At 40.3% G+C, this 22714-nt stretch overlaps 1 protein-coding gene across 1 annotated transcript; it reads left to right on the top strand.

Annotated features, from left to right (window-relative positions):
* The first annotated feature begins 3072 nt into the window (after positions 1–3072).
* RFC3 (replication factor C subunit 3) lies at positions 3073–11314 on the top strand. Its single transcript, XM_071433930.1, has 9 exons — positions 3073–3245; positions 4454–4591; positions 5139–5206; positions 6867–6964; positions 7241–7422; positions 7663–7799; positions 7922–8020; positions 9018–9087; positions 10309–11314. Exons 1-9 carry the CDS (start codon positions 3159–3161, stop codon positions 10498–10500), a joined length of 1071 nt encoding a protein of 356 aa, XP_071290031.1. The 5' UTR covers positions 3073–3158; the 3' UTR covers positions 10501–11314.
* Positions 11315–22714: the final 11400 nt, after the last annotated feature.

The following is a 22714-nucleotide window of genomic DNA, read 5'->3' as shown; positions in this document are numbered from 1 at the left end:
AGAAATCTTATGGAATTTTAATAATAAATAGAGCTAATAATAAAAAGAGCCTAGGGCTTTTCAGACATGCTATGTTTTCAGTCCTTGATCTCTTCAGGAGCTGAAAGAATCTAAAAGACTGTATTCTGTCCTATCTGCTTATGTCTGACCTCATGCAAAAAGGATTTGTTTCCACTGGTACTTCAAAAGCATGGAATACCTGTCAGAGCACTTGCTGGAAGCTGGTATGAGTTAGCAAAATCTCTCTGGGGGCTGGAAAGACTGTGCAGGTTATAAGGAGTCATCAAGAAGTTGCAATTGAGTGACATTGATAGACACAAGAAGAACAGCACATCATTCAGAAATTATTAAAAAGTCAGGCAAATGAGCTAAGGATCTGGAAAAACAAAAAAAAGGTAAGTAATAAATACAGCTAACTAAAGAGAATACCAAATAAATTACTGTTTAAATGCAAAGATTACTTTCAAGACCAGCAGGTATGGAGCAGAGAGAACAGCCACGCATGAGAAACACTGTAGACCCCAAAATGTAAATGTAGCAAAGGGCAGAGGAACAGGACATCCTGCGGTGCTGAGTAGAAGTTAAGCGCTGGGTAGGATATTGCTGCTGCAGCTTTCACAGGCTCAGTCATGCACCAGGGCAGTGCTGACAAAGAAGTCTCAGAACTTCTGCTGGTCAGAGTGACCCTGAGATACATCAGAAAGTCTCTTTTCCCAGCCTGGCAGTCAAAGAAGGAGTCAGAATCTTCTATTCTTGAGGTTGTTTATTGTTTCTTATCTATAAAATTCTTTCTCTGTCCTGCCGAGGTCCGCTCAGTCAGACAGTCAGAGGCACACTGGCTGCCCTCAGGGTGGTATTATCTTTTTATACTAAAAACTACATATATAATATTTACAATTACTTTCCAATACCCATCAGCTATGTTAGACAGTGAGCTTCTACTTTAAACCAATCCAAAAGTGCCAGCATCACAGCAGAAGATGGAGGCCAAGAAGAAGAAGGAGAAAGGCTGGACACGCCCAGATTCCTCCATCTTGCCCCCTGAACCCCCATTCTAAAACCCCCAAAAAATCTATTTTTCACCCCGTGACAAACTAACTATTATTCTACTCAGACTTTCATGGCTTGCAGATCCTCATATAAGGTTGGTAAATTTTTCCATGTGTCATAATCAAAATCACAGGCATCTTGGGCTCTGTGCCAAGGTCTCTGAGCCCCCTGGCAGAGGTTCAGGCAATGCAGGACAACCAGAGGGATGTCCTGAATTCCGACAAAGAAGTACCAAGAGAATCACAGATTCAACTAGATTGGAAAGGACCTCTGAAACCATTGAGTCCAACCTATGACCCAACACCCCCTTGTCCATCAGACCACGGCACTGAGTGTCGCACACAGTCTTTCCCTACTACCTCCAGGGACAGTGACTCCAGTGACGTCTCTGGGCAGTCCATTCCAGTAAATAATCACCCTTTCTGTGAAGAATTTCTTTGCAATGTCCACCTAAACCTCCCCTGCTGCAGCTTAAAACTGTCCTCTCTTCCTGCTGCTGGATGCCTGGGAGAAGAGGCCGAAACCCACTTGGCTAAACTCTCCTGTCAGGTAATTGTAGGATTTGCTAATTCATGGCAATCTGCAAATGAAACTGATTAATGACTGTCCATGAGAGAGCAAGTAATGTAACTATTTCAGACAAACAGGGAACATGGTATTGATGAAAAGAGCTCTACTATCTCGTGCCCCCAGCAGGTTTTTGTGATCTTCATGAGTAACTCAAATGTCTAGATTAGAGAAGCCATTACCTGCATTATATTTTCTGACTCTGGGAACAAAGTTGCACACAGACCTGATAAAATATAAGCAGCCACATGAACATTTTTCCATATTTTTTTTCCAAAAAAGAAAAAAGAAAAAAAAAAATCACTTGTCCATATGCTTCATTTATTAGGGCTATAAGACAAAGAGCCAAATGGGACTGTCAATTATATATATTTTTTTTTGTAATTCTCTGTGTAGATATTCTGTATAGACACAAAGCCACACACACAGAGGGAACTTGAAAATTCACTGAACGACACATATATTATGGGCAAGTCATTAATTTGTAGTGAGGCTGCAGAAAAAGTTTTTGAGAAAGGGAAGAAAATAATCTCAATCCTTCTGAAAGCTGTTTTTTTTTGCCATAAAACAAAGTAAAGTAAAATAACTGGCGCAGGAGATATAGTTTTAAGGATAAAATGGCAAGATGAACATCATCAGATCACAGTGGACATTATCAATATGATAACAGTGATGACTGCACCAAATAACAAGAAATAAAATAAAAAAACCTATTTTATAACAAGATTATAAATTAAAAATAATGTCATTACATTATGATTATTATTATTATTATTATTATTACTAATACTACTAATAATAATTTATTGTAAATAATAATAACAATTAAAAGCCTTTTTAGGTGTTATGGGCTTTTGGAGATTTCACATTCCAAATTATCATTGTAAACTCCCTCCACCAAGTCTTTTTAGTCTTAAGTTGCTCCAGGGGAAGTTTAGGTTGGACATTAGGATTAATTTCTCCACAGAAAGGGTGATTTAACATTGATTTAGCATTGGCATGTGCTGCGCAGGGAGGTGGTGGAGTCACTATCCCTGGAGGAGTTTAAGGGAAGACTGGATGTGGCACTCGGTGCCATGTCTGTTTGAGTTGATGGTGTTGGGTCATATGTTGGATCTCAGAGGTATTTTCCAACCTAACTGATTCAGTGATTCCCTGAAATGAGCTACAAGAGGAATGATTTCAGACGGGGCTGAGAGTGCTCGCACCTCCAACGGGTGCGCGCTGGTTTGGGCTGGCGGGCAGAGTTATCTCCTGCGCAGCGCTTGGTGAGGAGCTCTCTTGTCTAAGCCTTCAGGGAGCAGAGTCCCGGCCGCTGCCAAGGCTCAGGGGGTGGCTCTGTCCTTCCGGAAGAGAAAACCCCGCGGCTCCGGCGCGACCTGGGCGGGCGGCGCTGAGATCCCCGCCCGGCCCGGGCTGGGGCGCGGCCGCCGCGCTTCTCTGAGGGAGCCGCGGGGCGGGGCCGCCGCTGGGCTTTGTCCGTTGGCGGCCGCCGTACGGCGCGCGCCTCCCGCAGCCGGCCCGCGCGCTTGAGGAGCGCCATGAGCCTGTGGGCAGACAAGCACCGGCCCGGCGCCCTCGGCCGCCTCGACTTCCACCGCGAGCAGGCGGCGCGGCTCCGCAACCTGGTCAGTGAGCCACGGGCTCGGCTCTGCCCCGCGCCCTCCCCGCAGGACTCTGCCCGGGGCCCCCGCGGCCTCCAGGTCCTCTCTGTCCTCTCCTCCCCGCAGTGAGAATCCCCCCGGAGTCGGCATTGCGCCTTAATAAGGGGGAGAACTTCACTGTGCGGGTGACTGGGCACTGGAACAGATTGCTCAGAGGGGCTGCGAAGTCTCCGTCACTGGAGATAGTGGGGAACCCTCTGGATGCAATCCTGCACCCAGTGCTCTGGGAGGTCGGACCACTGTGGTCCATTCCAACCTGATCCATGCTATAATTGGGATTCCTTGCGGGCCCTAGCGCTGCTCTGTGGGGCCGAGGTCGGCAGCTTTCCCTGCGTTTCCGAGCAGCGCCCGTGCCGCGGGAAGCGTCCCGGCATCGCGCCCTGCTTGGGAACGAGGCCCTGGTGCCAAGGAATCTGTGGGGAATCGGTAGCTCAACTCTTTCGGGAGCGGTGTGCACATGCTCTTCCTGCTGGTTTCAGTGTCCCCGAGAACAGGGCTTGGCTTGTTTGCCTCATGTTAGCAGAAATTTTTGAGGCGAGCAGCTAGGAAAGAAAGTCAGGACTCCTTCCCCTGCCAGATGTGCCGACTGGCACATGCACTTCCTCAGGGATGAATGATATCTAACTCATGGAGGTGCTTTCTGTAGGGTAGGATCAGATGTGCTCCAAGTCATGCATTTTAGCTTTCCAGGAGATAAACTCCTAAATATATATATGTGTGTGTATATATATATATACACACACACAAACACACATACACACACACATATATATATATATATGTATGTACATCATAACTATATATAATCATTTGCTTTAAACTTTGTTTCAACCCTTTTTTCTGTGTGTTTCTCACAGTTGTCACTCTAGTTACTGTGGGAAGCATATAAGTGTTGTAGTGGGGGTTTTCGGGTTTGTTATGTTATTGGTTTGCTTGGGGTGTTTTTTGAGCAGTGAGGTGTTTGAAGTTAAACAAGTTGCACATGGCTGTCAGAAAAATGTTTTATAGAAATGTTGCTGCAGGGAAGGATTTCAGCATTTTTAATTCTAGGTGCTATGTTGTGATGGAGCTGGTAAAGTCATTTAATGTAAACTTGGGTGAAAATGGAAGGGCAAATGATCTTATAAGGAAAATACTGTGGTAGCTAACTGATCTTGTTTCTTTTTGTTCAGGTTCAATGTGGTGACTTTCCTCATCTGTTGGTGTATGGACCATCAGGAGCTGGAAAAAAGACAAGAATAATGTGTTTGTTAAGGGAATTATATGGTGCAGGAGTGGAGAAACTGAGGATTGAGCATCAGAGTATAACGGTAAAAAAATAAATCTTCCATCTCCTGTGAAGTAATGTGGAAATAGTGATATATTTTGTAGAAATAGTGATATATTTCTGTTGTGAGACCTTTGGAGTTATTTGAGTTTTAAAAATTAATTTTTATTTTGCACTCAGTATCTTCAACCTTTTTATGTAATTAATCATACCAGTTTGGTTATACAAACAAATTATTTTCCAGATGTTCTTCAGGCCTTCAGGTGTGGGGTTCTCTCTTGTTTTCTGTGCCTGCTTGGCTGTTCTTGTGGTGAAGGTTCTTTTGTTCAGAGTGGGTTTTTTAATTTATTGTTTACAGTTCATTTTCGACCATAGTATCTCTGCTGTTGCTATTTTATGGGCTGGATGATGTGTCAGTATTCCTTTTTTCTTTGGAGGTGGGGCTGGGACTGTAGGAGATAAGCAAGTCGGTGTCTCCAGAGTTCTTTGATCTCTGAGACTCTTTGGTTTGCCTGTTATTTAGCTAGGTGTAAGCTCCAAGAGATTTTTAGAACACTTTCTGAAACTTAATGTGCTTATTTTCTACGTAGGCACCTTCTAAGAAGAAGATTGAAATTAGCACCATTGCAAGTAATTATCACCTTGAAGTTAACCCAAGGTAAGTGTGCAGTAAAAATGCCTCACTTTAAAGGTGAGCCACTGGCTGTGTTGTGAGTGCATTCAGCCTGGCTGTATGAGGGACTGATTGCCTGATTTGTTGCCTGAGCAAGTTAGGTAATGGTCTGTGGGTTTGGTCTGCAAATGAGAGCAGGGAGAGGATTTTTAATTGAACAGCTGTAAATGAACAAAAATTTGGATTGCTGTATACTTAAGGCAGAAATGTTCTGTTTAACTGGCTATGTAAGCATGCTGATGTTGAGGAATAGGCAATGGAGACAATTCTGGATTCACAGATTTCACCATTTCAGTTGAAATTAAGAACTTCTACTGGAACTAGCACTTCCATATCATTAGTTCCCTCACAAATACAAAAATTAAGGAATTTGAAAGAACGAAAGGCTTACCCTGTAACTCTCCAAATAAAGTGTTTAGAGCATGGGGAAGACCACCACAAAATACTGTGGATCCTGTCTTGAGTGAGGTCTGATATTGATTTAAACAACAGAAGCTCTAGTGGGAGCTGTCTACATTTTCTTTGGCTGTTATGAAACTGGAGGTGATAGTTTGGAGACCCAAAGCAAATATTTGTATTTACCTGAAACCACATAATGTTGCTTTAAATCACAGTGAGTGAATGTCATTGTGCACTGGGTGGTGTTGGTTACTGCTAAACCATAGCTCATGCTGCCTTGCCATATATAAGTTATTCTGCACTGCCAGGTCTCCTTTAAAAACTCATTCTTCAGCTAATCTGTTTATTGATTAGTGAGTATCTGCTGGTGTGCTAATATAGACACAAATAATTATCAGCTAATTACCAATAAAAGCTGAGGTTTATTGGTAATCACTGTTTTGAATATGTCATTTTGGTGATATCAAATGTGTGACCATTCCATCCGGCTGTGATAACCTGATACTACTAGCACTCTTCCTGTTACTCTGTATAGAGTACTTAGAGCTTGAAACATAAAATAATTATAGTTCAATTTAAATACAAAAGTTATGAGTTTTGATTAAGGATTAATATCCTGATTTGTAGGCTTTCAGTAACTGAGCAATTGTCATGTTTATGTCTGACCAGACAGTAAACCTCTGCTGTGCAGTGGCCTGTGAAGTTTGACTGAATTATAACAATGGTGAAGTCATGTGCATCTTGAGTAACATGGAATGGGGTGAATGGCTACCAAGGAGAGGAAGTGAATTTCTGGGAAGGACTCTGCAGAATAAAACCCCGCATTTATATCATGCATCCTCTCATGTGGTTAGGCTTAATTGTTCTTCCCATAATGAGTAAAGAGGTTCACACTGTGTGTCCTTGTTCAAACTAGGTAAAAAATGTTTAGGTTTCTCATCTGAATAAAAGAGGTTCTATTTTAGTGAGTTAATAAAATATTTAACAATGGATTTACTATATTTGAATAAAGTGCTACTAATCCAGTTGTGCCTGCATAAACTTTTGGTTGTTTTTATTATACAGGAGGTAACTTTCAACAAAGTGGGTCTTAGTTTAATTAGTATATGGGTATTAGTTTAATTCTAACTCAACAGCTTCTGAATTCTTTTGGCATTCTTGCTCGTTTATTTGTCTTTTGGAGGATGTATTTTATATGCAATATAAAGTTGTTTTAAAACAAGATTTATTCAAATTCCTGGTGCAGTGATGCAGGAAACAATGACCGTGTAGTAATACAGGAGCTCTTGAAGACAGTGGCACAGTCCCAACAGCTTGAGACAAGTACTCAACGAGATTTTAAAGGTGAGTAAAACAGTTAAAACCAGTCAAAATGCTTTTTAACATGGAGAGATTTCAGTTCACTGTTTTGTTTGTACCTGTATGTTGCATGAAGACTGTACAGTTAAAAAGGCACACAACTAATCTTAATCTTTATTTTTCTGCCTGTGGAACCATGCTGTGCTTTTCTGTGTGTTATCACTTATTTTGGTATTATTGCTTGTAGGTATCAAAAGTATTTTTTTCTTAAAAAGATCTGATATTAATACAGAACCCCACTATGTTTAATCCTTTTTTCAGTGGTGCTGTTAACAGAAGTTGACAAACTTACTAAAGACGCTCAGCATGCTTTGCGAAGAACAATGGAGAAGTACATGGCGACCTGCAGGTTGATCCTGTGCTGCAACTCAATGTCAAAAATTATAGGACCCATTCAAAGCAGATGCCTGGCTGTACGAGTGCCTGCTCCCAGCATTGAAGATGTACGTTGAAACAGAGGCAAAAATAAGTTACTATAAAATTCTTAGATCTAAGTTCTTGGTGTGGACTTACATTTTGTTTTCACATAATGACGTAGTTTTCTTTTGTGTTGGATGATTTTCCAAGCATGGCTTATGAAAGACTGGTCCATCTCTGGTCCAGAAATCTTTCTAACAGGAGAATCTGTAGGTGCTGAACAGTTTGCAAAGTGTTGTACTCCCTGTTACCTGTTTTCTGTCTAGATCTGCAATGTCTTGTCCAGTGTGTGTAAGAAAGAAGGCCTGACTCTTCCTCAGGAGCTGGCTCAGAGGATTGCAGAGAAATCTGGCAGGAATCTTCGGAAAGCACTACTTATGTGTGAGTCCTGCAGAGTGCAACAGTAAGTCACTGCAAAAATTAATGTAAGTTCTACTGTCAGACATAAATAACCTTGCTTCTAAGGCCTTGTTAAAATAGGCAACAACTTGCTTAGATTGTAATCTCTAAAAAGATATTTCTTAGGTATCCTTTTACTGCTGATCAAGACATTCCTGAGATGGACTGGGAAATTTATTTGAGAGAAACTGCAAATGCTATTGTTGGCCAACAGACACCACAAAGGTAGGTGAATGCATTTGTTAAGAGCTATAAATGATGTTTTCCATGTACTGTGGAACCTAAAAAAAAAAGTTGTGTTCAAAAATGTGGTGTCTCCAATTATGTGTAGTTTTCTGTATTTCTGACTGGAGCTGGTACTTTGCAGCCAGAGGAGTGGAGCTTTAAAATTGCCAGAGAGTATGAATGAGTATCAGGAACTGAAGAACTATTGTTTTTCCCTGTCAAAGCTTAATAATCTAAAGTGACCTTAGGCTCAGTTGCATGTTGTGTTTCCCCATTGGGTGTTTTTTTTGGTGTGGGAATGGTGGGTGGGTGTGGTCATTCTGGTTTGTTTGTTTTATGTAAAGTTTCTCTTTGACTATCTTTAGCATAAAGCACCTTTGTAAAAGAACTGGGAATGAGAATTTGTTGCCTTTTTTGAGCACATTAGGAGATGACTCCTGTGTCCATCTCACTGTCATACCCAAAGTCTGATCCTTTTAGCCTGTTCCCTGTATTATTTGCACAAGATGTCATTTAATTTAAATGCTTGTAGCATCTGCCCTTCTGTTTTCAAAAGCTGAGCTTTGGCTAATTGTGTCAGCTCTGCCACCTAATTGTCTTTCCCTTTCTTATAAACAATGAAGACAGAAAAACAGCACAAAGGAACTCTCTGGCTGTAGTAAATTAGTCACTAGTCTTTAGCATGAATAACTTAGATATGAAGAAAAATTAAAGGGAATTAATCCTGAGACAAATTACAATAGCCTTGTAGCTTCTAGATTAGCTGAGACCATTGTAACTAGAGTATGTGTCATTTATCTTTTGAGTAAAAGGTGATATGCAGCCTTTGAATTGAAATTGACTCATGCAATGCTTTTGGTTTTAAAATAACACCCAAAAGCAAAAAAGAGACATTGCTTGGACTGCCTCTTTTCCTGCAGTGTATTTCACTAGTTGTGAAAGACATTAGTTTGCTTTGGGATCATACTTCTCATATTTTGTGGTGTCTTTCCAACAGGCTTTTAGAAGTCCGTGGACGGCTTTATGAACTCCTGACACACTGCATCCCTCCTGAGATTATAATGAAGGTAATTCAGCTATAGCTCTTAATGTGCTATACATTTTAATATCGTGACTGTCTCAGCTAAAGCTTTTTTTAAAAAAATGCACCAAAACATCATAAATTATCCAGATATTGATGAAAAGCTGTGTCCTTTCCAAACAGACTAAAACTTGTTCAGTGGTCAAAGAAAAACAGCATCATAGCTGAGTAAAAATAAAGGTGGACATTCTTAGTCCCCTTCACTTCTCAGACCACTTACTATATTAAAGCATAGTTGAGGATCTTGATGGTCTTTCACAGCCTTAATGATTAAATGATTCTGTGGGCTAATCTTTATATGATTGGTTTTCTTTTATAAGTTTTGTTGTTATAAGTTCATTATTTGCTATGTCTTTGTGGAGAGGTGTCCAGCAGAACTATTCAAAGGCAGATGTCACCTTGGGAAGAAAAAAAAGCAAGTGGGATGTACGTGTTTTTATTTTAAGGATACTGAAGACAGCTAGAGTAGAACAAAGATCAAAAATAATGTTTGCAACTTAACCTAGTAATGTTTGCTTTGCCATCAGAGATAATTTCTTTTAACAAACAAATTTCTGCCTTCTGATGGTTTTGGTACTCAGATGTTTCTTTAGCTTTCCTTTCTTACAGTAGGCTAGTAGATCCTGCATTGCTGTGTTTGAGAGGAAAAAGTGCATGTTCTCTACTCACTCCCTCTTCATAAACTTGAAATGGTCTAGAGATACTTCTCACTTAATCCTGGCTGTTTTAATTGAGATGGATTAGTGATGTTTTATTGCTGTCTCTAAAATAATTCATTTTGGGGTTTTGTAATGACTAAAGTATTGAAGTCAAGTTGTCTTGTGTGTCTGCACATAAATACGTTCATAAATACAGACAGAGACACTTAAATTCTAAATAACCCTTTCCTTGGTTTTTATTAATGTTATTTCTCTTTGTGCTTGATGCTGTCAAGATATAACTAAGTGGTTTTAATACACTTGCTGTCTTGGTAGGAATTCTCCTCAGGCCATGTGCCTACATGCAGTAGAGGTTATAGTGTTTGGAGATGAGGTTAATTAATTTTCTTTTATTAAGGCATAAATTATCCCAGTAAATGAATATATTTTCTGTTGGAATAATGAGTGAACTATTAGTTAATGGTTAGTTATTTTCAGAGAACCAAAGTTACCCTCTTAAGAAAAAATACATAATTTTTCAAATGCTGCCCTGTTTTTTCCCATTTTAGGGTCTCCTGACCGAACTTCTAAATAATTGTGATGGACAACTGAAAGGAGAAGTGGCACAGATGGCAGCCTTCTATGAACACCGCTTGCAACTGGGCAGCAAAGCCATTTATCATCTGGAAGCATTTGTTGCAAAGTTTATGGCAATTTACAAGAAGTTCATGGAGGATGGGCTGGATGACATAATGTTCTAACTGATGCCCAAAGCTGTACACAGAATGTTGTGTCAAGATACCAGTGGTCTTGCAAATGTCTAGTTGTCAGTGCTTGATTACATGTGGGTCTAGTTCTAAGTCAAATATTTTTGTTTTGCTATTTAATAAAACAATGTTTGTGCAGCTTTAGAAACCAGATGGATTTTTTGACAACCACAAATCCATCTTTAGAGCCATACAAAATACATTGGCCTTTCAGAAAGACAGCACATTGCCTTGGAAGATGTGCAAGATCAGAACTGCTTTGCAGTATTTGTAAGCTGACGTTAAGAAGAGAGAACACAGGTGCTGTGTGCTTCGTTTTTGTTTGTTAATCACAGATGGGCAAGGCTGAAGGAAAAAGATGTTTTTTCCATGTTCTGCCAAGTTCCACCTTGAACATGTATGTTCTGCCTTCTGATTTATAGATCTTAGTGTTTGGCTTCTTTTCTATAGCCTGAGTGTTTTCTGTGGTGTGCTCACACCAAATGTTTTCTTTCTTTTTTCTTTGTAAGCAGTTGCATTGAAATTGTGGAGGAGCAATACTTTGGTGTTGCTTGTAAATCACATGTAACACCTTGTTTAGAAGGATTATACCTTCATAAAGCAAGTTCACTTGCTGTCTGACACTCTTGGGTCAACGTACATAATGCTGTTCAGGTAAAGTTTATTACTTTGACTATTTTTTTAATGAAAGGAAAAGTTTCAGCTTTCTACAAGTATCTTTTACCTTTTAAACTGATACGTGACATTTTTAAAATGGCAAAAAAATTGTAGCAAATATGAATAAAAATGCTGAATTGTTTTTTTCACACTCTCTGACAGTCTAGGTGTATTCATCTGCTTTGATGTAGATGTCTTTCAGAAAGGTGGGATATCCCACACATGCTGTAAAACTGAAGGGAGCCACTGAAGTTAAAAAAAATCTAAATAAATACAAGCAACAAGAAAAAGTGAAAAAACAGCCTCCCAAAATAATAATAATGATAATAATAGAGAACCAACAATACCTGTGCTGCAAGTCTTTCACATGTTATGTCTGTGTACCATGGTACTATAAAAATTACTGAATTCATGCTCTTTATTACTTCTCAATGCTAATTTAGGCTATTACTGGACAGTATTTAAAGCTTAAGTTAATTAAATACTGCTGCTGTTCTCAAGGACTTAAGGGTTCCATGTGGGGTGTTAATGCACAGCTTGCATTCAGATTCATTCTCAGTAAGATGGTGCTGCCCTGTTTCCTGCTCAGGGGGACTCCTGAAGAAAGAGATGATGAGAGGTTTTTTCCTTCCATATGCTTGTCACCCAAATCCACAGCACTGGTAACTTGTCATATTGTGAATGTCTTCACTGTCAAAAAATCCTGGAGAAACATTAAACTAGGCAGTCATAGTGAAAGGAATACTTAAGTTCATTACAAAGTAGGGCACAACTTTGTAATAGGGGGGGCATAATTACTGCACCTATAAATTGACCCTCTCTGTCCAGAGCCTTGTCTTATCTACTGATTTTTAAAAGTGGAACAGTTTTTATGATTTCCCTACTACTAATGTATAGTGTGATAAAGTGTTGAGTTCAAAGGATGACAAAACACTTCCCCCTCCCAAAAAAACCACCCCCAAAAGCTCATGAGGGAGAAGAGGAATGTATGTAAGGGGTTGTGAAATGCATAGGGGCAGTGTTGCTGCTTGCTCTTTCAAAAGGCCTCAGCAGCTTTGTCTAGGAGTCAGAAACACCAGTATGAATCTCTGTAGGTGTTGTTGCTGCTTGTTCAGTTTTCATTTTTATCCTTTATTACCTGGGATGAATCAAGAGTAGCCAAGGATGGAAAAATGGTATAATGACAGAATTTCTGTGAGAACATGGCAATCACTCATCCCGAGAGCCAGCATTTCCCCCTGCTGATCCTGACTCTTGTCTTCCACAGTCTAAAACACAAATTTAAACACACATGGGCACAAGTATTTTATAGGTCTCTGCACGTCTTTCCTTGCTAGTAATTTTTCAGGAAATTTTGACTTAATATCCATAGGCTTCAGGGGAAATGGTCATGCTACCAAGCCTGTCAGAGTTCAAGGAGTTGTCTGGATGTTGCTGTCATGTTGTTTAGTTTTAGTTGTCCTGTGAGGAGCACAGAGTTGGACTTGATGATCCTTAGGAGTGACTTCCACCTTGAGAGATAGTGTGATGACGATCAATAAGTGTTGTGCTTTCTGGGAATGTTTTAGAGGTTCACTCCCTTAGATGCTGCTTCCTCTCCCTTAGGGGCAGTTGCAGCTCTTGCTTAGAGGCAGTGTGATGCAGAACTGAGGGGCTGGGCTCTGCTGCAGGGAGCAGGGACCCTTGAGCTCATGCAGGTGGCTGTCGGAAATAACACTGAGTTTTCTGCCTTTTTTTTTTCCCTTCATGTGGCTCCCATGCAAGTCCTTTTACCAAAAATACAGAATGTTAGCCTGGCAAGTGAGTATCTTCTGGGTGGGCACCGCTGCCTCTCCAGCCTGGAACAGAATCACAGAATGATTTAGGTTGGAAAAGACCTCTGAGACCTAGTCCAGCTGAGCCTGCGCACACATGACCCAACAACAGTGCTGTGCTGAAACTACTGGGCACAGCACACATGCCTTGCAGATCAAGTGGAAGAGGCAGTGCAGATAGACTCCTGAACACTGACTAGGACAGGACCAACCTCTCAGATGATCCTTTTCTTCAGCTGATTTTATCTTTTGAGACCTGCTTAGAATTGCTGCTGAATTGCATGCTGAGAGGATTACCCTTGCTTTTATCCAGTGACATCTCCTGCTAGCTGGAAATGAAAACTCCAAGCTGCTCCCTCCCACGTGGGACTTAAGCACTGAAGGTGTCTGAGGGGTTGCAGAGGAGTCAGCTTCATGATAGAATAGAAAGCCAGAGGTGAAACCCATCTAAAAAAAAGGATCAAGAAACTAAAGGCAGCAAGTACTTCTGTTGAAACTTTCTGTGCTCTGTAGAGATCAGCTGTGCAAAGGGTAAATGGTACATTCATACTTTATTCCCCATCTCTGAAGCCCAAGTGCTAACTCCTGTGAGCAATGTTATTTAAAGAATTTGACGTCTATTGTTGAATGTACCCTGAAGGCTAATCAATAGTACATCATTCGAGATGCATGTCAGGAATTAGTTACATTTCACAAAATGGCTAAGATTAAAATAATTTGTCATTAACTTCAACACTTGAGAAATTGACTCAGAATTTTCTCTGTCATCAAAATTGAAATTATTTTCTGTCCAAATTAACCAGGATCCCTGGTTCCTACTCCAGGTTTTTGCTTTTTTAAATTTTTTTTTTCCTTTTTAATGCTGTGGATGCTTTGCTTGTTTTCAAGTTGACACCTGTAACAGTTAAACATTCCTTTAGCAAGTTTTCTGTCTTCTACAGTTGTGTACAGTTGGTGAACTTCTGGAAGAAATTGAATGCTCTGTTTCAGCAATCCTGGCATTAGTAAATTGTGTCCCAATCATTTGAGCCTTAGGTGATGTTTCAGTAGAGGTGGGTTTGGCACCTCCTAAATAAGAGTGAAGCATTAGCTATTGCAAACATGTAGTTTCACCACTGACACCACTGGTCCATCTGTGTTTCTCTTAGCAGCCACCACCTCTGTCCCGGCACCTTCTTGGAGCTATCTGCAGTTCTATCCCAGGACATGGAGTAGGTGTTGGTCTTTCTTATATGTTTTAACCTCTTGCAATGTATACAATTATAAAGAATAAAGATTGGGCATGGGGAAGTTGAAGACTGAGAGCTGGGGACCTACTGTGCTGCTCTCTTTCTTGGCTGACCTCAAGTGTTCCCAAATGATTTTTCTTGGTTTTCCCTGGGACAATCTACTTTGCTGTATGAAATGTGATGCTTTTAGTTGGCAGCCTGTGACAACTAGTGAATGGCACAGTTTCACTATAGCTCAATGTTGCCAATGTGGGCTTTCACTGCAAGCAAGCTGGTGTTCTTTTATTAAACTTGTGATTGTATGTTCATGTCAAATGATTTTTGTGCCAAAGTATAAAGGCAACACTTAGCTCACTCCTGGTCACAATGAGATATGAAAGGCACGCTAGTAAAGCATGTGTTTTGTGAAATCCATAGAATATTTCCTGTGCTTTTTACCACTCAGAATCCTTCTGCCAAATGTTATTTCAGTCTTGAGTGAGAAGGAAGGAAAGAAAAACAGGAGCCCCTTCAAAGAGAAGAAAAATAATCAGAATGACAAAGCAGGCAAAGACAGACCCTGAGGGAAGACAGGTACACTCATTAATTGTATTTACATTTCAAAGACTAGTCACCTGTGGTGTTCTCAATCATACCTTACACTTATATTCCCTGCCACCCACCATGAATAATAAATGCACTTTTGAAGATAGAGTAAGTGACCAAATAGGCTTCTTCCAGTTTTAATTTTGTGGATGATCTTAATTTGAGAGGTCAGAACAAATGCCTATGGTAAGTGACAATTTTAGGCCAGTAATTGCTAATTAAGACAGAAAGCAAGATGCTGGCTAAGGCACTTTCAGATAGATCACAGATAACCTTGCAGGAGCTGATTAACTCAAATGGAATGCCTCCTTAGGTGATAGCTACCAAATGACACTTGGAACAATTTTTAAAATTAAAAAGTATGAGGGAAAAGGATTTATGAAACTCTTGGCAGCATTTTCTCTGGAGGAAGAATTTTGATAATAAGTGGGGTTAGCTGTTTGCTAATTAGGAAACAATTAGAAGAAAGACATTTACCCAGTGGGCAAACATCTTTTATGATAGACTCACACTCATCAAACCTGTTTATGCTGAAGGAGGATAAACGTTGCTGTGCTCACAGTGTCTCAGTGATGTGAGCAGCACTGGCTGCTGCTCCTGTGCCACCTTTGCATGGGCTGGCTGGGACTCAGTGTGACAGTGCTTAATGTGGCAAGCACAAAACAGAGAACCCTGCACTCCGCTTGTGATCCTGAGGTAGCTGAGGACAATTTCCCAGAGCTCCACAAAAGAAATTAGGAACACCACAGCAACCATCTGTGGAGAAAACAGAAATCTCCAACATTAGGGAATTTTTTGGGACCTGCAAGCCAGAAAAAGTGAGAAGACATTAGTTTTATTTATATTAAAATAAATCATTATATAATGTAAAGGAGATAATCATTGATAGATCAGAGTTAGTGTCAGACATTGGAAACTTTTCTGAAAGTGTCCCTTGGACAGGTGAGGCCTCAAATAACCATAAATTCAGAGGGGTGGATGCTTTAAAGTAAAGCAGAGATAAGACAAAAAGCAGCAACCTTTCTACAAAACAGGGATGTGTCATCAGCACTGCCTGGTGAAAAGCTGGAGGGGATGATGAATCTGTCTGAGAGTTAAAGGCTGAACTCCTCTCTATATTCCTTCCACAAGCAATGGAAAGAGATGAGCAGGTGCTGAACATGAGCTTGCTAGTCCAAACAAGTCTTTAAGGTGTATTCCATTATTCATCCTCTAAAGGAACTCTTCCTTGCCATTAACTCCATAGGCAATAAAGGAGTACAAAACTAGACTTACATACAGATCTACTGACTCAATGCCTAAATGAAGCCAGAAGAATTGTACCTGTCTATTCTAGAATCTAGCACAGAACAGCAAAGAGCACAGAGGAAAACAAATTGAGATCAAGTGCTGCTCAGGAGTGCAGAGCATTTCCCTCCTATATCCCTTGGCACAAGGTAGTGCCTACCTTGTAGACTGCAAATGCAGACTGTGTGGAAGAAATTAAGGAATGAACTCAGTCCTGGTTTTGCTACTGGCATTCTAATAAAAATAAGGATGTAGAATATAGCTTATGTCTTTATCGCATTTCTGACATGCATAAATGTGAGGATTTATTAATACAAGATCTTTGCAGACAAATATGTATTTTTACTTTCTTTCCACTTTGAGGGCTATGTCTGAAAGCAGTTTCTTTTGCAAGAATCTGAATTAAGTCTGATCCCAAGAAGTCCAGAGGCAGCCATTGTGGGTGCAAGGCATCTCACATGGCAGCAGGTCTGACCCATCCCTTAGGCAGAACTTCCCTGCTAAATTGGCCCTGTGCAGTTCATTTCATTCAAAACAAAGACATTAACTCCTTGTTTGAGGTGAGAGTTACTTTTAGAGCTGCTAACAGTTGTCCAGAGATTAAAAATCCTTCCAGCTAAGCTAGTACTGTCCCTGTGACATGGATCTTGTTTGGAAACAGCTGGATCAGGTAGACAGGGGATCGGCATTAGGAGAACTCTCGTGGTGACTCATTGCACCTGAGGGAGGAACTGGAGATTATGAGCTCTAAAGGAATGCTGGAATAGGCTAAAACCTTCCAACAGGAGTAGCCAGGTTCAGTGAAAATACCTGTGTTGTTCCAGGAAAAAGCTAAGTGTCAGGTGTGCTTGAGGGAAGGACTGGCAGCTACCATCAGAGGCATTTTTCTTGTGCACTGTGTGGGTAAACAGCCTGTTGAACCAGGGGAGCAAATATGATGGAGGGGCTCAGAGGTGCTTTAGGCAACCTGAAGATGCACTAAAAAATGCAGAGATGCTGTTAGAGAACGGTGTAAATAGTGCTGAGGTTGTTCCATGCCCATATGGGCAACTCATTTAAGAGTTGGACTGGGTTATCCTTGTATGAAATGAAGGGAATGGTGTCAACAGAGCTGAATGACAGCAACATTTTGTGTCTGAAAATTATTTTCTCCATTTGCTAACAGTGATGCTAACATTTAGGGGGAAAAAAGGAGCACTGCAATCATTACAGATGGAGGACACTGATTAGCCTATCTAGCTCTTCCACCTGAGAATACAAGATGTACTATGATGGTACCGTGGAAGGAAGTAAAGGAAATGTTATTACAGATATTATATCCAAATTGAATTAAAGCTGCATTAAAAACCAGAGACTGCTGCACTTTTTCATGCTAGGTCTGAAAACACGATATACATCTGCTACTGACAGGCACGTAAAGAGCATGCAGGGGCTTATTTCTCAGAAAACAAGTTTGATCTCTGACTTGCTGCTTCACAAATCCATGGAAACAAAAGCAGGAAGTAAAATTATGGACAGACATTAATAAATAAACATCAGCAAAGCAGCTGTGTTGTTTGGGATTATTGTTTGTTTTGCTTCCAAATATTTACTTTACATTGCAAACTCTAACAGTAAATTGTTACAGTTTCTTTATCTATAAAAATCAGGTAATGAATCTGACTTTCTTTGCAAAAGATGAATCTGCAGTTAAAAAGCATTATGTTAATAAATATTTTCTCAGCTGACTAGCAACCACTGGAAATACTTTTCTGTGCTGTGCTCATTCACTGTAGAGATTTAAATGAGTTACTAAATCCTTCTGACTTCTAATTTTATTGGCAGGGCAAGAGCAATCCTTAAAACATAAACCCCCTTTTAAAACTGTGTTTTTGAGGGGTCATGTAGTGGCATACAGGGAGGCAAGTATCTCATTGCTTCCTTGGCTGTGGCTGCTCCAAGGCTGTGAAAATATCTCTGGAATGTGACAGTGTCATGAATTACTGCCTCTGCCACGAGGGCTCTGTACACCCAGTAATTCTCATAAAAGCCAGTCTGTCTCGTGTGACTGGAAATATCATATGGGCTGACAAAGTGGAACTGCAATAAAATGGTGTGTCTTTCACTTACTTCTCATGTTATGTTACATCAAGTGGCAGAGTACAATAAATTCTAAAATAAAAAGTTGACATGAATGATTATATAGTAATAAATGAACAACAAAGACTTTTAATGCACACATAAAAATAATCCAGCAATCACCTTCCAACTGTATTTTATCTATTTTCAAGCAACAAAACACAGCTGGCAGCTGTTTATGAAAAGAGATCAGCATGCTAAAGTGCTCAGCCTGAAATAATAACTCTAGGAAAAAATTTCAATAAAGATGTATTTTAAGAACAAAATCAAAGAAAACAAAGTCACGGAACCTGAGAGTTTCAAAGCAGCTTCTTCCTCATACATGCCCTTCTCACCAAAACAAACCCAAGGCTATAAAAATTTCAGGAACTGTTTTCAAAGGCGCTGAGGTTTCAAAAGAAAGAAAACCTCTAAGTATTCCCTGTGCACTTCAATAAGGGAATTTTCCCTAGAACTTCCACACTTTAATGTTTTCTGTGATCATGCACCAGTTGGTGTGGTCAAAGTACAAATGAGTAATGCATAGCTCAGGAATATGGTGCTCTTTCAGCTTGGCCAGTTTCTTTCTTTAAAAATGTAGCAGTACCTCAGTCAGGCCCCACCAGGACCTGTCTGCTGTCAGCTGTGCTTGGTCAGGGCACTCTCACTGACTTTTTTCTGCATAGAAGCACCTACTCTGCTTTTGCTCTGAGGTTAGCAAGAAAGCTCCTTGGTTTGGGTGATGGTCTATTTTAAATTGTTGTCTGACAGCTAACTCTTTCTGACATGAAATCAGGTCAGGTGAATACACTCTGCTGCAACCACAATGACTACCTGCTGCTGTTAGGGAGCTGTACCTTTACTTGCCTGAATTCTGCATAGCAGCTTCTGAAAGCCTTTGAGCAGCATGGTGGCATGGGCAGCACAGGTTTAACAGCCACTTCAAAAGTTGTTGTATTTTAAAAACTCAGTTTGCAACGTAGAAAAAGTGAGAAGTACATTTTGGAAATCCATGTGCTTTGTGTTTTTTTCAACTTTTTCTCCCCTTTTTAATTCACTCAGCTCAACACCGTAATTGCCATAACTAACGAGCCCTTCTTGGTGCCATTGATCGCCCAAATCTAATACAGAGTCAAGTGATCTTGAGAACAGAGACCATCTCAGAGATTTCTCTGACACTGTGCACAGTGCTTTTTCTCCCCTCTGCAGGATGAGCTCTGTGCTGTCCTGCATAGCTCTGAAGTCCCATCCAGCTTATGACAGGGCTGTTTCAAAGCCAGTTCTTTGTCCCTGTGAAGAATTGATTTTTGTACTCCATGTGAGCAAGGCTCACCCGAGGAGCAGGAAGGAGGTGAAGGTTTCTAAGGAACAAAGTTGTCTTGCTTTTCAAATCTTCTCCATTTTTGCTCCATTGCCCACACATATATCATTATCTGGCCTCCTACTCTCAAGATGTGAGCCATCTCTTTTATCACTTTCATGCGCCTCTCTTCCAGTTGAAAAATGATGTATCACTAGAAGAGAACAGATAAGGTGAATAAGTATCCCTTGAGGCACTAATGAATACAGAGTGTAGGGACAGGGACTGGCTCTGACACACTGGAAGCTGATGGTTTGCACTGCAGGAATACATCAATTATCTTCTGTTGTGCTATGTGTGGTTGTAGTACCTTTATCATCTCTGACATGCTGCTAGCTTTAACTTTAAAGAGTCCCTTCCACACTGTCGTATTTTAAAAACACAGCAGAATTTAGAAATGTTGAAACAACTGACATCTGTCAGACTGGCAATAAACAACAAAATGATCTTTTCTCAATGAATGGCTATTTGGTCAGTGGCAAAGCAACCTGCAATGTTGAATCAAAATATTGGTGAAAGAAACTTGGTCAACCTGCATTTGTCTACTTCTTCCCAGTAACAAATATATACAATTAAAACAAATAGTTAGATAATCTCATTCCTGTGCAATACCCCCCTCCCAGCACACAAACATGTGAGATGTGGAGAGCACCTCATCAGTAGGATGGTGAAACTCAAGCAATGCACTTTCCCTTGAGCCAGAACCCAGTTTAAATTCCACTCTCATTTCAATAAAAAATTTTGCATAAGAAAGGGCGATTGGTCTCAGACTTTGGCAGGAATTTGCAGAATGACAGTGCTGCAGGTTAGCTCCTGCTCTCAGGCTGAGCAGCTTTGGAGCAATTCACAACAAACCTGGAGTTTGATTAGGTCTTGGTGCACAGCGGGGACTTTGGCAAAGGTTCTGCTACATCAAGGGAATGTTAAATCCTGTAGTAGTGCTGGAAAGGAAAGGGCACGTATTAAAGACACTGAAAACAAAAAGCAATGGAATTAATGATAATTATCCAACCTTATATTTCCCTCAGTGAAAATGCCCTGTGCTAGATGGAGCAGAAATGATGGCTTCCACAGAGAAACAATGTGTCTTTCAAGGGAAAATAAATAAAGGCTTGATTCTTTCTAGAAACATAAGTACAGAAAATGCTAGCTGAAGCTCTGTACGTGTAGCCTCTAGGTGCCTGTCAGGGTAGCCATTCACCATCAGATCCATTTTGCCTCAGAAAAAGAGACACTTTACAATTAAAAGAATAACAGCATGCAGTCCAGCTGTCATAGGAAAACACTGTAATGAATGATGCACTCAGAGCCTCAGTGGCAAGGTGAGGAGCAAAAGGCAAGCTTTAAAGAAATAGGGTGTTTTAGCATCCCGTTATTTGACTGCTCTGCCTGTAGGTTTCACTTTTCTGAGATCAACAGAAATCAATTCTAAAAGCTTACATCTTCTAGCAGTAGTTGAGATGTTGATACTGAAATGTTATGGCCTTTGTAATTTAAAATACATCAAGTATCATTAAGGAAATTACAGTTTATTAATACAATCTCACACTGAACAAAATTTTAGTGTTGTCAAGATAAATATGTCAGATAACTTTAAAAGGTGTGGGTGATGTATTCCATTTAAAAAAATGCCTATATCTAGGAAACAGACCATTTGCATGGGGCAACATCACACAGAAACCACAGATTATTATGTGAATTACTGCACATGATTGTTTTTAATCAAAGCCAAGCCTGTGAGACTCCAAGACCACCATGAAGTCACATTCACTTAAAGCAAGCAGCTCACAAAAAAAAAAAAAATTTCTTTTCCTTGACATCAAAGTCGTTGGCTATGGAAATTGTTTAAACTGAACAAGTTGCACTGTGCAGTATTGGTGCTGCTTCAGAGATGGAGCTGAGCTGGCAGTGAGGCACAAACACCAAGGCCTGACTGCAGCCCAGCAGTGACATGAGCCTGCTTTCCTCCCCTCCAGTGCAACAGTTCAGATCTGCTTCTCCTGCAACTCCTTCCATACTGATGAGTCAATGGCACTGGAGAGAATATTTCATAGAATCTTAGGATAGTTTGGGTAGAATAGAAGGAACCTGAAGATCACCTGCTTCCAATTCCTGCACCATGGAGAGGGACACCTTCCACTAGACCAGTTTGCTCAGAGCCCCAGGTTCAAGCCCCAAGGCCTTGAACACTTCCAGGGAGAGGACATCCAGAACTTTTCTGGCCAACCTGTCCCAGTGCCTCACTACCCTCATCATAAAACATTTGTTCCTATTATCTAATATAAATAAAGTTTAGAAAGTCCCTCTCCATCTTTCTAACAATCTCCCTTTACTCATTGAAAGACTACAATAAGTTCTTTCTGGTCCTTCTGTGCTACCTCTCACCATCGGTTCATCATCTTTTAAGGGGATTTTCCACCATCCAAGCACTATAAAACAAGGTTCCAGATGCTTGAGAGTGCATTTATTATAGTAAAAGGTACTTTAAATCAAAAGTAGCTTTGTCCTAGATTGCAATAAATACAGAAACTTGTAGGGGGTGAAGACAATATCAGGACAGAGGAAACTTATTCTGGGTCAGAGCAAATGTCCCTTCAGCATGGTACTGTGGCAGCAGCCAGCACCAGAGGTACAAGGAGAAAAGAGGGGAAGAAGAGTGATGCTCTGTCCCCTTGCTTCCTGTGGTCTGCAGCCTAAGAGCTGTATCTGATAGCCAGGGATGGATCTGCCCTCCATGGATACTTTCTTGGACTCACTTGTACTTCTGATTACACCAATTCACATGTCAAACTAATCTGCAATTTAATTAAATAGATTTTTTTTCTATTTTAAATGTTTCCCTGTGGTTCTTCTGTTGCAATAAACCACAGAAATTTACTCCTCATTCACTAATTTAATATAGCTTGTGAATTCCAGGATGCTATCTCCCTCAGAAGCAGTATGAATTATACACTTCCTTTGAGACACTTTTGTGATGACACTATTAAATTAGGTAAAGAGCCACAGCCCATTAACCTGTCCTCATACATAATCAGTTTGCACCTTTGATCATTATAAAGACCTTTACTGGTTCACCTATATCCTTCCAGAGATAGAGAAAACCTGAATTTCATGAAGTATTTAAGATATGGGTGCATCAAGTATTTATCTTCTACCATTCTTCTGCATTTTAATTTTTG

The sequence above is a fragment of the Agelaius tricolor genome, unplaced genomic scaffold, assembly GCF_023055355.1.
Source record: "Agelaius tricolor isolate 1412-34295 unplaced genomic scaffold, bAgeTri1.0.p SCAF_9, whole genome shotgun sequence".
Lineage (NCBI taxonomy): Eukaryota > Metazoa > Chordata > Aves > Passeriformes > Icteridae > Agelaius > Agelaius tricolor.
This window is presented reverse-complemented; position numbering and strand designations above follow the sequence as displayed.

What these genes read in the sequence shown, in the direction of transcription:
- RFC3 (XM_071433930.1), top strand. Translation starts at nt 3,159, where the DNA reads ATGAGCCTGTGGGCAGACAAGCACCGGCCCGGCGCCCTCGGCCGCCTC. An exon ending in TACTCAACGAGATTTTAAAG is followed by an intron (nt 6,965 to 7,240) that starts GTGAGTAAAACA and finishes TCCTTTTTTCAG; the next exon opens with TGGTGCTGTTAACAGAAGTT. An exon ending in CTCCTGAGATTATAATGAAG is followed by an intron (nt 9,088 to 10,308) that starts GTAATTCAGCTA and finishes TTCCCATTTTAG; the next exon opens with GGTCTCCTGACCGAACTTCT.